Raw genomic sequence first — 17,991 nt, forward strand, 5'->3', positions numbered from 1 at the left:
TGAACCTTTCCCTTAACCCACATCTGCAGTTACGCTACCATGACACTCCCTCCCCCTTCCCTCTCCAGTCTACCGCCTAAGAAACCAGGGAACTAAAATCAGAGAAGGCTTTCCGAATGGTTGCCAACTCTTTAGTTGTTATTAAATGCTTCTCTTACAAAGAATTACAGTCATAATGGTCTTCCAGTACAAATGGCTTTAAGTTAATAGACCGGGTACAAGGATACCATAAATGCAGTATTTCATTAGAAAATGACAGTTTTTTTTAAATTGTATTATTAGCCCAGCAAGCGTTTTGCAGGCTGTCCCCCAGAGTCAGCTATGATCTACTACCAACACTGCACAGGAGTACCCAAATTCAGTTTTAATAAATAAAATTAGATTTAATAGATATCTGAAAAACTGTTACAATCATATCTACAAAACGACACAAAAAAGCCTTGGTGACAGGACATTCTCAGAACACAACAGATAAACCAAAGAGTAGGTTTTCAACAGTCTTGCATATACTCTAGGAGTGACAGGCGCTTTGCATTAATAAGACAAATACAATATTTCAACAAAGAGGGTGGCAGCTGAAAATTATAAACAAATACCAATTCATTTTCAGCACTTGTGATAGAAATTAAATAAACAGTACAATTTAAATAAACAGTAAAAATACAGACGGTGCTAGTGCAGTGGGAGTTCATTTATGCATAAAATGAAAGATCGCTTATATCCAATATGCTTTGTAGATACATTTTGTACAAAGTTCATAAACCAGCACAAGAATACATTCTTTATCACTTCCTGTTGATCTTTTCCATTTCCCAATGAATCACCTGAAAAAGATGGGGAAAAACATTCAGAAAAAGTGAATGAAGATAAATATGTTATCCGTTTGTCTAAAGCACATTGTAGATTTTAATAAGTTACAGCACACCTGCAAAAAAAATTATATATATATATATATATATATATATATATATATATATATATATATATATATATACACACACACACACACACACATATATATATACATACACACATACATACATACATACATACACTTGGCATCCTTACTGTGGTTTCCCCTGAATTTTGCCTCTACCTCCTGCATTTTTGACTGTGTGATAGATTTAATTTTTGATGGCTTAGGTGCTTTGGGCACTTTGCCACTGCTGATCAGTGTCAAAGTGCATGTGCTCCCGGTGTAAACTGTAGTTTTGATTGGTTATCCCTGATTAACACATTTGATTTACTGGTAAATCCCTAGTAAAGTGCACTAAGTGTGCCAGGGCCTGTAAATCAAATGCTATTAGTAGGTTTGCAGCGCTGATTGTGCCACCCACAGGAGTAGCTCTGTAAATATGTCTCAGACCTGCCACCGCAGTGTTGACCTTGCAAATGCACGCACTTGCCAGGCTCTAATTTTGCCCTTTCTTACATGCAAGTCACCCTCAAGGTAGGCCCGAGGTAACCCCATGGGTAGGGTGCAGTGTATGTGAAAGATAGGACAAACATTGGTATATTGTATATTTTCTGATAGTAAAATACTGCCAATTTCGTTTTTCACTATTGAAAGGCTGCCTGTCCCATAGGATAACATGGGAGCTGCACTGTAATATCTTACAAGTGTAAGTTGCCATTGGGACAAGATAGAGAAATTAAGTTTAGGCTCTCTTAACTCGGAATTTAACCCACTTTTTAGTAAAGGTGTTTTTTAAATTGTGTGTTTGAAAATACCACTTTTAGAAAGTGGGCATTACCTTGTTTAACCATTCTGTGTGCCTCTGCCGGTTGGTGTATTCACTGTCTGGTTTTGGAGTGACAGGAGCTAGGGATGTGCATTCATTCTAGACCGTCCCAAAGGGGGGGTTTCCTGGGTGACTCATAATTGGGCTGAGCAGACCTTGGCTGCATTTAGAGTAGTGGGAAGAGTTTCCTAGCACCTAAATAGGCTGTGTCTCCCTTGCACAATGCTGACTCCACCTCCTGTAGGGAAGCTGGGCCAGAGAGGACAGTAACTGGTTTGGACTGGGCTCAGAAACCCTTGCCACAACGAGAAAATGGGGAATAAGTACTGGAACTCAAACCCAAGAGACTTAGATTACTTCTGGACTCAAGAGGAACCTCTACCAAGTAGAAGAGCTGGGGAGCTGAAAGAAGAAGTACTGCCGAGTTGCTTTGTTGGGTTTGGCTGCAGTTGCTGCTTCTGCTAAGAGAGGTCAAAGACTGGAACTTTGCTGTGAACCGGCTTGAAGAAGAATCTCTTAAGGCTTGTGTGCGCTTGCCCTCCTGTTCTGAAGTCTCAACGACACAGACTTCGCCTGCACCCGCTGACCAGCACCTGGATCCTCTGTAGACTCCTGTATTCAAAAGTGTGCCAATTCCAGTTCCTGAGCTCTGAGAAGTGTGTGGTTGGTGCTGCAAAGCACAACTCCGATGCCGCCAGTGACACCGGGACATGCACCAAGATCGGGGCACCGCTTGTGAAGTGCACGATGCACCTCCACGCCTGCACCACAACTCTGATGAATGCAGTTATCGGTCTTCCCAGTTGCGGGGATTCTGCACATACACAGAACTATGCACACGAAAACAGTACCTCAGGGAATAGGTGGTGTACTGACCTATCACATCGGTACCCAAAATCCCTTACAGACTAGCTATTGTGTCTCATTCATTCTTCGTCTACAGCGAACCTACCAATGATTAGAAAACCAAGAACACATAACCCTATCTTGGGAATCGCGGGAGCCAGATGCTCTTTCGTTCAGCCACTCATGCTCTACCGACTGAGCTCCCGCTGTCTGCCACAACGTAGCACTGTCTGGATAATTTAGAGATGACCAGAACAACAGTTTATTATTAATTCTATATACATAAAAAATGACTATTACCTACCGCCAAAGCCATTTTTACAGCTTTGGGGGCCTCAAGTAATCCGAATTGTCACACTTGTAGAAGTCTGATGGTTAGTACTTGTGTTGTTACTGTCATTGGAAGCATAGCTGCGGCAATGTGTGGTGCAAGCTGTAGTGGCCTTCTGACGAGAGCCCAGGCCATTATTTTTTTCCAAATTAAGCAGTTGTGTCAGTGATACAGAAGTTCTTAGTGGAGGTATTAGGATCCACATAAGTGGTTTGAGGCCTATGAGGTGGCCTCAGAAAGGCACAGAGTCCCCGAGGAGAATTGGGTGTCCGTGGAAACACATTCCCCATTTGCCTACTAGCCCTGGAAAAGGGGGACCGGATGTAGCATACCCTAATGAAAGAAGTCCTGGTTGTGAAATATAGTCTTACCATAGAAAAGTACAGAATGAAATTTAGAGAGTCAGACGCTGCCTTACACGTCTTGGGTGGATTTCATGGGGTACTCCAGTAAAGCACTGGATGTTAAGTGAAGGGAAGTAAAGTGAGTCATTCTAGTGCACAGGGCAATATTGTTTTGAAAGAGCACATATTCAGTAATTGTTTTCAAGAGCTGTGCCAACACATACAAAATTCCAAGTTCACTGTATACAGAGAGCTTGCCAAGGAAGCAGACCTCTAGGTTACTGGTGGGGCTAACCAGAAGGATAACCAGGGTGCCCACCAGGAGGACTAAGGGCGAGGCAAGAAAAAACCTAGAGATGTCAAAAGGCACCTAAAAGTTTCCTGGAAAAGCATTCCCAGTCCAGTCCTCAACAAAAGTGAAAGAAGGAGACCCCATTGGTTTGCCTATGCCTGGAATGGCAAGTGTAGTGCCCGGGAGGAGATTGACCCGGTTAGTGCTGTGGGGGGGGAATGCAAACGTTTTGCTAGTGTCAAGGAGATGGTTCCAAAGGCTCACATGCCTGAAAATACCAAGAAGTATAGGCAGTGGGTGGCCAACAATGGGCAGAGGGTGGAGGCTCTCAGAGAGACCGTCAGTTCACGGATGGTGATTAACCCCGTGGGTTTCCCCAAGGAGGTTGTGTTTGACAGGGCATCAACATCATGTCTGCCTATATTACGTCCATTAGGTACGAGTGTGGGATGGATTATGTTGATTATCTTGTAAGCAGCTGTTCTTGGCATGTAGTGCTGTACATTCACGTGATTTGCATAAGCCCACCATCTAGTGCTGGGCTCGGATGATTATACGTTTTTTATGTCTGAAGAAGTTTTTTTGAGTCACAAGGTGTGTGACTCCTCCTTTTGGGGATACTGTGCATGGGCATAGACTCCACTGTTAGATTGTTTTGCAGCATTCCGATGAGAATGGAGTTAGAGTAAGTATTAGTAATGCGATGTCCATGCCAGTAATGGAAAGAAGGAAAGATATATATATATATATATATATATCTCTCAACAACACAAAGGGTAGCCCTGATGAAAGGAAGCCTCAGGCAGTTATAATAAATCCATTTTATTAGAGGCTCGACTTGCCAGCAAAGTTCAACGTGAACAAGGAACTTCCAAGTGTCTCTTATCCCTCTTGCCAAACGCGTTTCAGGAACAACGGTTCCCTTTCTCAATGGCTTGGAACTGCATCAAGTTCGTAATGCTGCCTCGCACTATTTTATCTTCACGGGCCCTGCTCCAGTGGGCGTGGCCACAACAGCCTTCTGGCGAAAGGAAGCTCGCTGCTCGAAAAGCGGACCTGTGCTATCGCCGTGTGGGTGATGGCTCACATGGGAGACAGTGTCCTGAGACTACTACAAAGCAGGGCAGTTTTCAACGTGCCATTGACTTCAACCCACTGGGGTTTTAAGACTATGTTAATTTTTCCTGCAAAGTTCGAGGCACTCACTTGAGTTTAATTTCTTCGCACTACAGGTCCCAGAAGGCTGTTGTGGCCACGCCCACTGGAGCAGGGCCCGTGAAGATAAAATAGTGCGAGGCAGCATTACGAACTTGATGCAGTTCCAAGCCATTGAGAAAGGGAACCGTTGTTCCTGAAACGCGTTTGGCAAGAGGGATAAGAGACACTTGGAAGTTCCTTGTTCACGTTGAACTTTGCTGGCAAGTCGAGCCTCTAATAAAATGGATTTATTATAACTGCCTGAGGCTTCCTTTCATCAGGGCTACCCTTCGTGTTGTTGATAATTAGCGGCTTTGCCAGCCGCGAAAGGAAGCTCGCTGCTCGAAAAGCGGACCTGTGCTATCGCTGTGTGGGTGATGGCGCACATGGGAGACAGTGTCCTGAGACTCTACTACAAAGCAGGGCAGTTTTCAACGTGCCATTGACTTCAACCCACTGGGGTTTTAAGACTATGTTAATTTTTCCTGCAAAGTTCGAGGCACTCACTTGAGTTTAATTTCTTCGCACTACAGGTCCCAGAAGGCTGTTGTGGCTACGCCCACTGGAGCAGGGCCCGTGAAGATAAAATAGTGCGAGGCAGCATTACGAACTTGATGCAGTTCCAAGCCATTGAGAAAGGTAACCGTTGTTCCTGAAACGCGTTTGGCAAGAGGGATAAGAGACACTTGGAAGTTCCTTGTTCACGTTGAACTTTGCTGGCAAGTCGAGCCTCTAATAAAATGGATTTATTATAACTGCCTGAGGCTTCCTTTCATCAGGGCTACCCTTCGTGTTGTTGATATATATATATATATATATATATATATATATATATATATTCAGATGGTGCGGCATTATATTTTTTGTCAACCCGTGGTGTTATTTGTGATTTCACCGGATCTATAAAAATGTAATCTGCATGACGCAGTACTCCTTTGAGAATTGGCAAATATTGAGATCCTTGTTGAGTAGTTGTGAGGGTCTCAAAGAGGAAGTCATCTTCTATAGGGCCCTTATGTAGGGGCACCAGGTGGTATGCTGCAGCTCTGGCTATTTAGTCCAGATATGGTGAACCATCATTTGGTGGGGATGGGCGATCTGTATCCCCTTGTAGTTCTATATAATAGGCGTTCCATGGCTCCCCAGGATGTGTGCTCTCTCCTAAATTATCATTGTCATCTAATATTGGTGAATGTTGTGAGAAATCCCCTGCTTCAGATTGGTGTGGTGAAGCGGGTGGTAAACTGGATGGTGGGGCTGATTTTGGTGGAATAGGAGAGTTCGAAAGTGTATTGTGTAAAGGGCTAGTGGCAATGTCCTTTTTCTTCATTTTGAGAGATGGAGCTAGAGCACAAATAGCATCTTCAAAGGACAAAGGTCTCTTAGAGGGCCGAGGCGTAGCCAGTTGGAGAGTCATCTTCTTTGACCCAGGCTGTGTTTGTAATTTTTCTTTACTCTTATCGAGCCGCTCTTGCAGGTTTTCAAGATTTGGCTCTGGTGGTGTTTTCGAACAGAAGGTAAAGCATTTTGGTGCCAGTAGATGCTTAGTTTTCTGTGTGGGTGTAGTTGGTGCCAAAGCACTGTGACTTTTATCTTTTGGTACCGAACCTAATGTACGATGCGTTGGTGCCAAATCTGATTTGGTGGAGGCCCTGCTGTTAGTCGGTGTTTCGGCACTGAGCCCAAGGGAAGTGAGTCCGAGATGGTACTTAGGTGCGCGCCATGGCTTTTCTGTAGTTACGGCCTGTGAGCAGGTTTATTGGTCAAGCTGATTTTTTGGCCTTTGGATCAGGGGTAGGTGTACTCGCGGTCTGACACCTTTCGGAAGACTCCAGTAAGACTTGATCTTGCTCAGTCTCCAACTCTGAATAGGTTTTGTGGATGGAGAAGGAATCCTCCTGGGCTTCCTCTTCTTCCTCATCCTGTTGGCAAAATATGTCGGGAGTGTCGTCCTTTTGTCTAGCTACATTTCAAGTTGCCGTGCGCGCCGATCACGAAGAGTCTTTTTAGATCAGAATTATCTGCAGGGCTCACTGGTACCTTTCCTATGGTTGGGCGACAGACAAATTACAGATCGAATGCAGGTCGGTGTGAGGATATTTGGAATGGTAATTCAGACAGAAGCAGAATGGAGTGCATTCAATCCGCAGCTTTTTTTATTGTTAGATCTGTTAATTTGGAAAGGGTCCAGCTCGGCGTTGCCTTTAGGCCATCAAGGTGAGTCAAAGAACCCGACGCATAAAACCGTTCTTTTTCTCAAAACGCAAGATTGACTACGTAATCAAGACAATACCGTTGAGAAAGTGATCTACTTGGGAACTGAAGGGAGCCCGAAAGGATCTCAACTGGAGAGAGAGAGAATACATCCAAACTAGTAGGCGGAAAGAAACAATCTAACAATGTGAAGGATCACTAAAAGAAGGCATCACACAGCCTCGTCACTCGAAAAATTTCCATGAACATAAACGTGTAGTCATCCGAGCCCAACACTAGATGGTTGGCTTATACAAAGCATGTGTATCTACAGCCACACATGCATCAAACATGCTATTAGTTTTCCAACACCATACCACCTCCTGAACAATGACCTACCAGAACCAATGAGGCCTTCGTCTTGCCATGCATTGTCTTTATGTACCAAGAAGTGTCTCAAAAGGGAATGGGGCTCAGTTACTTTGAAATTCTGTTTGGACACCCTGTATGTGGGCATCTCAATCTTGTAAAGGAGGGGTGGGAGGAAGCTTCCAAGAAACCCCCTAAAGATCAAGTGTGATCAAGTGTACCTCAAAACATCAGGGAACCCCTTAAGGGTTCTACTTGTGACCAGCCTCTAGAAGAATACAAAACGGTTGAGGTGATCTATCTCCCCACAGGGAGCAGACTTTACAGTGGAATATAACCCTGGCATTGACTACGCCAATGTTGATGGTCTTACCAGGGTTTTCAGCCTTAGTGATGAGCACTTTCATGATGTTGATAAGTTCCTCCTAGTGGTGGGTTGGTGGTACATGTTGGAAATGACCATCTTTTGCATGGTATTCCCTCAGATGTTTGCCTTCAAGACCCTAATTTTTGCTGAACCTGGTCTTGTAAGCTCTGGGACTCTGCACACCTGTGCTCTCTCTTCCAAGCATGGTTACATAGATATACACCAAATTGGCACATTTAATTTACTTACAAGTCCCTAGTAGATGGTACTACTTGTACCTAGGGTCTTTAAATTAAATGCTACAAGTGGGCTGGGGCAGTTATTGTGCCACCTACTAAAGTAGCACTGCAAATCAGGTCTCCATCCTGCCACTGAAGGCTGTAGTACTTTTGAACTGCCATTTTGACTAGGCAAAATAATCCTTTTTTCCGGCCTAAAACTTCCAAGGTACCAGAGGGTTAAGAACAGGTTAATTTAGTATCATTTGTGGATCACCCTGACAAGGATTGTGTTTAATATGTGAGTAGGGTATTCACCGCCTCAACTAATAACCCAATTCCTTACACTCATCTTTTGGCAAGTTCTTCCGGGCCTGCAGGACTCGAAAGCAGCTTGGCAATCCTTGTGACAAGTTTTGCCACTCTACTTCGAAATACAGGAACCATGTACTAGTGCCAAATCACTAAATTTCCAAATAAAGCTTTCAGGTTTAGCAAGTTTAAAAAGTGAAGCTTGCTCTTGAAGAGTGGTAAGGGGCGGAAAGACTAGTTAATGCACAACATGTATAAGTATTATATCAATAAAGTATTATTAAATTACAAATGATTGTAAGAATTGTACAATCACATCGCTGGCCTCAAATTAGCCAAGTGTGATGCTTTCTCCGTTTCCCCAGGGTTTGAGTGTATATCATACTTGTGCAAGTATCCATAGCCTCTTATGGGTGTTTGGCATCTTTTACAAGTGTGCAATATTTGTGACAGGTCCATTAATTCACGTATAGGCAGGGGACCACAGTATGTGGCTCTGTTGCAAAGCTGTGTGCATCGGAACGGGTGTTGTCGGAGCACCCCTCCGTGGTGGAAGCTACTTTGGTGGTCGTGGAGTTGGAAGGCAAGTACCAGCAGGTTGCAGTCACAAAGTCATGCATCACAGAAGTGGCCTTCGGGCATGTCATAGTGGAGATAAGTGTTTGCCCTTTTTATTATTGGTTTGGGGTGTTAGCTCTGAGCTCGTGACTGGGGCTGATCAAGGTGATAGGTCACCACGTGGGGTGCTGCTCACAAGGTTACATGTTGTTATGTTAGTTTATAGCATTTATTGAGCTGTTACCCGTAGGTGTCCTGGCGCTATGTGAAACATCCTTAGGAATGAGCCCAGAGTAATGCTAGTCCGCAAACAACCAAGTTTTTAAGGCTTTTGGAAAAGCCAGAAGGTTCGACATACCTCTCAAATACAGGGGGAGCTGATTCCAGGCTCTAGCTGCATTGACTACAAAGCTTATGCCTCCCCATGTGGCTTTTTTTTACAAATGGCACATGCATCAGTTTAGCATCTATTGAACGTAATGGTCTGTTAGGAATGTACCAGTGCAGCCGCTCTTTTAGATAGGCCGGTCCTGCTCCGTACAGTGCCTTATGAACCAGACACAATACATTGAACCGGGTATGCTTCCTGTCAGCCAGTGCAACTTCCGTATCTCTTTCGCTATTGGGGCGTATTTTGGGATGCCCAACACCAGTCTGGCAGCAGCATTCTGCAGAAGCTGCAACCTCTGCAATAATCTTTCCTGCATGTTAAAATACAGACTATTGCAGTAGTCCAGCCTCGACATGGTGAGGGAAGTGATAACTGTTTTTCTGCATTTTATGGGTAAAAATGACAGAATTTTCTTGCAGGACCTGAGCACAAAAGACGTGGCTGAGGTCACTGTATTTATCCGGTCTTTAAAATTGAGCCTCTGGTCCACCCATACACCTAGGTTTTTAACCTTCCTGTTCGGGGCGGGTAGAGGGCCCAAGGTATGTTGCCACCATTCTGGTGTCCAGAAATTAGGATTAATGTCAAAGCACAACACCTCCGTCTTGCTAGAGTTCAATTTAAGGCAATTTTGGGCCATCCAAATCCCTATGGCATTCATACACTCTTTAAAATGGCGAGCCGTGCCTTTTGCCTCAGATGGAAGAAGAGACACCACAATTTGCGTATCATCTGCATACATAGTCAAACTAAAGCCAAATTAACAAATAAGAGGTGCCAGTGAGGATACATATATGTTAAATAATGTCGGACTCAGTGAGGACCCTTGCAGGACCCCACATGGCAAAGAAAAAGGGTCTGATACAAATTACCCCAGCGCCACCTGCTGACTCCAGTTCAACAGGAATAATCCTAAGAAGTCTCCCTGCTGCTCCCGTATGCCAATCTCCTGCAGCCGGTCCATCAACAAATCGTGATGGACCGTGTCAAATGCTGCAGAGAGATCTAGCATAATCAGAGCTGCCTTGCCACCTTGGTCTAAAATAGTCCAAACCTCTTCTGTGGATTTCAAAAGTGCTGCTTCAGTACTGTGGCCCCCTTGAAAGCCATACTGCATTTGGTCAAGAGCTTGCGTGAATTCCAGAAATTGGCTACGCTGCATATTTATGTCTCTCGACAATTTTCGCCGGTATCGGAAGTCTTGATATTGGCCTGAAATTATTAGGATCTTTAGTGTCGAGGTTCGGTTTCTTTAATAAAGGCAGAATGGAGTTTTTTTTTGCAGTCCAACGGGTAAAAGCCTTCTTTATACAACGCATTAAAAATGGGTGTCAAGACTTGAGCGACCGGCTCTGCTGCCAACTTCAAAATCGCTATCGGACAGGGATCTGAAGGGGAACCAGATTTCACCTGCATCAGGAGGTTGACAGTAACTGTCGTAGTATGCTGAGCAAAATTGTCCAACAACCCTTTTTTTTCAAGATACAGGTTATCTGCTTGGTCCGACAAATTTTTTGGAATTACATTGGTGAAAGCGGACAAGATGGTATTCACTTTCGCATAAAAGTAATTGGCCAGTTTCACAGAGCGCCTGACTAGGTGTAATTGTAATAGCCACTGGATTGGCCAAGCTGGTGACTGTATTGAATAATTCCCTAGAAGATTGGTAGCTCTATTGATCTTCATGGAATAAAATAGAAGCTTTGCCTGATGGATCTCCGGTTTATATATGGCGAGACCTTGTTTTGCCTCCTCCTTGTCGCTATCCTTGTACTCCGTTCTCCATCTTCTCTCCAGATGTTTACAACTCAAATGGCATTTAAGAAGTTTACTTCTTCAAGCAGATGGCTCAAATCGACCAGCTTTGGGTCAGGTTAGCAATGCGGAACTGCTTTCCGTCTTGGTCTGACTTAGCAGTGCTTCACTGTATTGCTAGCACAACCGATTTCAGGGTCTGGTTGATAGTGCAAGGCGGGAACTAATCCCACAGGGCAGCCTGCACTCTTAGATGGACTCAACAGTAGAGATCTCCACAACGCTAGTGAAGTAGACCTTACACATTAAAATGAAGGCAGATAAGGCTTCTGTTTCTGATCTTATCCATCCTACATCCATGTGCAGAGCTTCTACTAGTAAGAAGGCGAGCCCTAGCTATATTGGCTGGGCTAGATTATACCCTGTCCTGAAGAAAGCTGCTCAGTCCAATTAAGTTAACATTTAGTCCTAATCGCTTTGGTGGAAGGAATTAGAGCAAAGTATATTTTCTTTAAGTTTACCAGAGCTCCATGGCAATCACTAGAACGTAAAATTGTAACCTTCCTTTTTGGGATTCCAGGTAATTTCTGCACTCAGCATAAAGAACAGAGGATACAGTGGATCTGCAACGTGCACAAGCCTTTCTGCAAGAGGTGAGCCTCTGGACATGCTTTCAGGTCACAGTTCTTGCTTAAGTGTTACTCTCTAGCTAGGTAACACATTGGCCCACTGAAACACTTAGGTGTTTTAGAACCTCTTCTACGCTCATGACGAGCTGAGCTCGTCATGAGCCATGGCGCTCCGGTGCTCATGACTAGCTCAGCTCGTCATGGGCCGTGGGACGCTCAGGTGCGGGGACAATTCTCCTCCTGTGCTGAGCGTTCCACGGGAGGCAATGCACCTGTGACGAGCTCAGCTCGTCATGAGCACAGGAGCGCCGTAGCTCATGACGAGCTGAGCTCGTCATGATCATGGGGGCGCTGTGCGTGCCCCCCTTACCCCCCAGCACAGCGGGGGAATAACCCCCGCAGTGAAGGGGTTATTCTAAAGTGTGTTATGATTCTCCCAGTCCGGTCATTTGGTCAATACACTCACTGCCCATTCAAACTGTTGTGAGCACACAATTACAGTTAACAGATAGCAGAATTGCGCAAAAGGGAATTTTCATTTTGAGGCAGATTTAAGCAATGTGACTTGTCAGATGCCTATAGAAAAATTAAACATGCTTCTTGATACATAATTTCAAACGAGTCAATGGAAAGTCTACACAAAATGCACAGAAAAAATTGCACAGAAAAAATTGCACAGAAAAAATTGCAAAATGGTAATAAAAAACGCATCCTAAGGGCTAAAAGAAGCAAATGCAAATTTGAGAGCATGTTTTTAGGAGCCCATTAACTGGTAACAGGCATGCTATTTGAATACTGCTAATTCTTCTATTACCACAATCTTTCCTCAGCCTAAAATTCACTGCCTGTGGGGACGTATGAAAACAGCAAGGGACCTATGTCTGCTATATTGCTGAATTTTGGTAGATGACCCTCTTGCTCAAAACATGAATGACTATTTTAAATCAAATAACCATATACCAATTCTGGTGAGGTGTAACTATAATTACAAAATACAACTGAAAAGCAGCTACTTTTGAATATTTTACTTGGTCTACTTTTAAGTTTATGGTTCTTGCTTACCAAAGTTAACATATACATATTTGAAGCCTTGAAGCTTGATTATACAGTTCTAGTTCATGCACAATATTAATCAAAAGACAAATGTCTGGTATTGGAAGTACAGTAGACTACTGAGGAGATCAAATGTTATTATCTCTTATTGCTGAATCCAAGCAGAAGGTTTGATGCAAGGAAACCGTTTGTAAAGTGCAAAATATTACCTGTTTGACATTGTTGTTTGCAGTTTTCTTCATTTCGTCAAACAAACCTCTAGAAGTTTTCAGGTCCTAAAAATGAAGCAGTGACTCATGAAATTGTTGCAAAAAAGTGGACTTATGATGTTGCACTTTGTAATAAAAGATGCTTACACCGTACACAGGCCACTTAGTGCTTCACATCTCCTAGCCTACAATACATGCTTTCTATGTGAAATTAGTTACTGATCTGTAACACTAGTTTTCGATTGTAGGTACCTTTCATAGAGTCACCTGCTTGAATCATTCCCCATCATCAGACTGGAAATCCGCTGTATTTTTATGATAGCAATAAACACTAATATGGCCACACACCCAGTTTTGTCTAGTTCACATAATTCGAGACAACCACATTTCAGTCAATGAGGTGAAATTGCTGTGCTCTCTGCTTCCCACTAGAGTCCACCATAGGGCAGACTTTATATTATAGCACACGTTGTTGTAAAGGGTCCAATAATAGGTAGTGAGCTTCTGATCAGAAAGGAGGGAGTGTCATGTGTAAATCTATTAACAATAGCAAAATAGTTGCATATCTCCAAAGAAACAATATTGATGTGGCAATACTGAAGCCGTTTCAACTGACTCCTCAGACCTGTCTCATATCACAGTGGAGAGTGAAGGGATCTGGCAGCAGGGTTTACTTCTCATGCGTGCGGAGTACTACTGTGGGCAAGACGTAACTCTGGTATTACACACCTAGAAAGAGACGGCAATATGTAATCCCTCACTGCAGGCAGGGGGTTTGAGGCTCTGCTGATAGGGGTGTCCAGCCCCAACTATGACGACCCACAGTTTTATAAAGCGCTACACAGTAAAACTTATCACATACAGTCACATACCCCAGATATGGTGGGAGGAGGTGGGACTTTAATTGCGTTCTATCTCCCGAGTTACATAGGTCCAAAGGCTTTCCAGGCAGGCCCTCTGCTGCAGCCTGCGCCATTGCTGCTGAGGCGGGTGGGCTCGTGGATTCCGGGCGGCACATTTACCCTGAAGGCAGAGTACACACATTACTCCTCAGTTCACGACACCCACAGGTGCATTGATTATTGGCTAACATCCCACTCCCTGCTACCCCGCTCGGAAGACTGCGAACGGTAAACAGCCATTAGTACGCAACTTTTTGTTCGAATACAATTACAACGCAAGTGTAACAACGCATGTGCTGTAAAAACACTTAGCCTTTACTACGTATGTTATTACTTCGCATGCTCTGTTACAACGCATGCGTTGTATTGCGTGTATAGCTGAGACTGAGGACCCGGAGCAAAGATGGCAGAAAGGAGGCAGCGATGACATAAGTAGGGGAAAGCCGCTGGTGCCCGCATGCGTGCAATTCTGTGACTGAGAACCCAGCGCCAAGTTGGCAGAGGCTGTGATGACGGAAGTAGTGGAGAGGCGCTGGTACCCCGGCGGATCTGCAGGCTCCTGTGCGCTGGCTGAGGGCTTTTTGGGGGAAATCTGCTGCGAGTGAGGACTTGGTGCCAAGATGGCAGAGATGATGGAAGAAAGAGAGAGGCGCTGGTGCCGGGCCGGATCTGCAGGCTCCTGTGCGAAGGATTGGGGCATATTTGGTTGACACGCTTGCAGCCGAGGACAAGGGACGTGCACCAAGGAGAGAAAAGTGCTGTGTATTTTTAAAGGGTTTGTGTTTGAGAAGTAGAGTTTTTGGGTTTATTGTAGTGTCAGGGGTATATATAGGGTAGTGTTTCAGTGTAGGGAACGGGTAGGGTCATGCTGGGGGTAGTGTTTTAGGGTCTAGGGTACTGTTTTTGTGTAGGTTAGTGTTTTAGGGTTTAGGGTAGTGTCAGGGGGTCGTGTAGGGTAGTGTTTCAGTGTAGGGGACGGACTGGGGGTAGGGTCATGTTGGGGGTAGTGTTTTAGGGTTTTGGATAGTGTTGTAGTATTCGTGTAGGGTAGTGTTTTTAGGGTAGTGTCAGGGGGTCATGTAGGGTAGTGTAGGGGACAGCCTAGGGGTAGGGTCGTGCTGGGGGTAGTGTTTTGGGGGTTAGGGTACTGTTGTAGTGTAGGGTAGTGTTTTAGGGTTTAGGGTAGTGTCAGGGGGTCGTGTAGGGTAGTGTTTCAGTGTAAGGGACGGACTGGGGGTAGGGGCAAGGTTGTGCTGGGTGTAGTGTTTTAGGGTTTAAGGTAGTGTAGGGTAGTGTTTTAGGGTAGTGTTGTGGAGTGTATGTTATGTAGGGTAGAGTATATGGATGTAGAAATTAGCGGTGTTGAGTGGTTATTTAAAAACAAAAATGCACTGTAAATCTATGCGGGGAATTGGGATCCGTTGTGAAGTAATTTCGTATGCATTTTAAAGCAAATGCAAAGTAATGGGATTCGTTATAGAAAAATGCGTTGTAACAGTACTTGCGAACTAAAAACAACATTGTAAGGTGTGCGTTGTTTCAGTTTGCGAAGTATTATCATATATCCCTGCAAACATCAACCCAGAACCAACTCAGACCACTCTCCTATACAGCTCACCCTGCAAATTGCAGATATATGTCCCCAAATGAACTTATGGCGATTCTCGCAATATTCGCTCCTTGACCCAGTGTTCCATAAGGAAATCGAGCAAGCCAAAGTAGAGTATTTTAGGACAAACAAAGGAAGCGCTGCTCAAATGTCCATGCTCAGGGAGGCTTTTAAGGAATACATTTGTGGTATCACCATCTCTAAGCACGCAGGAGTTTTGCGTTCTATTATGGGCCGGTTGCATAGGCTAGAGGGGGTTTTGAAAGCAAAGGAGCTGGTACAGACGCAACGTTATACAAAAACAAGGGTCCAAGACCTCTATACTTTTTTACTGAATTTATCAGTGTGTCATCATTAATTTAACTTAGTAGAAAGCAGTATAAATCAGCTCAAAGAACACAAATGCACATATTACAAGGACCAAGGTGTGGGCATAGACTGGACAACAGTAGTAGGTTCAGGCAATCCTTTATTGAATTGCTACATAGTTGTATCTAATCAATAGTAATTCATTAACATGACTCAAATGAGTACCAAAGTGGTTGCCCCACAAGAGCGTGCAACACAGCAAAGAGTGCAATAAAGAAAAGGGGTTGTGAATAAGAGAGAAAAGAAATAATCAATAGAAAAGTGACAAAATAAACATTATAAACAATTATCGAGTACAGCAGAGGGTCATTAATCACCCAACCTGTAAAACCTGACCACTAAATCAATCAAAACACAAAATCTCATACATTGTAAATGAATCAAGCACTACATTTTGCACAACAATGTAGAGAATATGGCTAGGGTCCAGGTTATATATATTTCTAGTGTCAACGTTTCGAATCGTCTTATGGCCATGCGGAATCTTATGCCTGGGCCGTGCGAGTCTTCATCAGGACCAAGGGGCAACCAGGGGATTAGTGATGTCCCCTGACTGGTCTCAGGTTAACAACCATCCACGTTGATAGCTGGCGACACTATATCCTTAACAATTCCAGTTAGGCACCGAAGGGTTCTGAGGAGGCTAGTGACCGGTCCTGCTGATTTAATGCAGTAACTGTTCCTCCAAATTTAGCTATCACAAGAAAGTTTGAAAATCCATTTTGTTGCCAAAAGTCTGCCCGGTCACAACGTGTGGCTCCGGTGGATACTTACTTTCCAAGACGCTCGACGCGCATTGAGACGACGCAAAGGGATTTTTTCAGACTTTTGGCAACAAAATGGATTTTCAAACTTTCTTGTGATAGCTAAATTTGGAGGAACAGTTACTGCATTAAATCAGCAGGACCGGTCACTAGCCTCCTCAGAACCCTTCGGTGCCTAACTGGAATTGTTAAGGATATAGTGTCGCCAGCTATCAGCCGCCTTAGAAGAATATGCCAAGCTAACCCAATCAGAGCTTATACACTTGGGAAAGAACGCCACTGCCAGAGTGTAAGGCAAGAAAGACCTAGCACCACATTAGCAGCCCTGGCCAAGCAAAATTGCGAACAATGTGCTCAGCTTACGGGTAAAACAAGGCAAGCCTGTTCAGGGAGCACAGTAGTTGATAGATTCTGTAAGTATTACTCTGATCATTACACATCCCGCCCCACAAGGACATTATTGAAGACATTGCTGATTATTTAGCCCATATTAAAATGGAATGGCTCACAAACGAGAATAGAGAGAGGCTGATAGCCCATCTTCACCATACATAAATTATGGCAGTGCTCAAGGCGATGCCCAGTGAGGAATCCCCTGGAACCAACGGCCTCTCATTAGCCCTCTACAAGACATTTCAAGATAAACTGATTCCCCACCTTGCTAATATCTTTGAGAAAATGGCCTGAGAGGGTATTATGCCAGCCACTATGCACAAAGTTTTGCTGATAATCAAAAAAACAGGGAGGCCTGGGGAGCACTGCTTCTCCTATCGTCCACTATCATTATTAAATACTGATACAAAACTATTCGTCCCAGGACAAACCTTGACCAGCAACCTTAGAACACTATTCGGTGCTATACCCCTCACTGAGCTGGCAATTCAGGCGTTAGCAGTATTTTTAGATGCTGAAAAAGTTCTGGATTCTGTGGAATGGCCCTTTATGTTGGCGGCGTTTCGGCAGGTGGGTGAGGGGGAGGTCTATATTAAATTAATACAAGTCCTGTATTCAAACCTAACAGAACGCATATCTACGAACGGGATGCTCTCCGCTCCTCTGGCAATAATGCGCGGCACACGTCAGGGTTGCCCCCTTTCCCCTGATTTATATGCGCTAGTAGCAGAACCCCTGGCATGCGCCCTGCGCAACTATCACTCACATCGGGGAATACGATTCCATAGCTATAAATTACTTATCTCGCCCTATGCTGATGCTACCCTGTTATAAGTCAGGAAGCAAGAACAACACTTAATGCCAGTGCTGCGAGAGGTAGTACGATTCGGTGGTCTCTCTGGACTGAAAATCAATTGGGGAAAATCATTAATATTGCCACTTACACCAGCTACCACTCCTGTCGCAACTGAAATCTCTCTGCTATGGACTAGCGAACCAGTAAGATATTTAGGAACAACGGTGCACTCGGACCCCGACAGCAATGAGGGAGAACTATGGGAAGGCAGTGTAGCGCTTAACTTAAGCAATAGAACACTGGATACTCTTGCCCCTTTCATTGCTAAGCCGAAGAACTTATTGTTTAGCAC

At 44.2% G+C, this 17,991-nt stretch overlaps 1 protein-coding gene across 1 annotated transcript in view; it reads right to left on the reverse strand.

Annotated features, from left to right (window-relative positions):
- Positions 1–233: 233 nt before the first annotated feature.
- Positions 234–17,991, reverse strand: part of MTBP (MDM2 binding protein) — a 186,977-nt gene continuing 169,219 nt past the window's right edge. The window contains exons 21-22 of the mRNA XM_078686833.1: positions 12,807–12,872; positions 234–824 (exon numbers count right to left, since the gene is read on the reverse strand). Coding sequence (XP_078542959.1) covers positions 786–824; positions 12,807–12,872 — 105 coding nt within the window. The 3' untranslated portion in view covers positions 234–785. The remainder of the gene's footprint in view (positions 825–12,806; positions 12,873–17,991) is intronic.

The sequence above is a fragment of the Lissotriton helveticus genome, chromosome 4_1 (genome assembly GCF_964261635.1).
Source record: "Lissotriton helveticus chromosome 4_1, aLisHel1.1, whole genome shotgun sequence".
Classification (NCBI taxonomy): domain Eukaryota; kingdom Metazoa; phylum Chordata; class Amphibia; order Caudata; family Salamandridae; genus Lissotriton; species Lissotriton helveticus.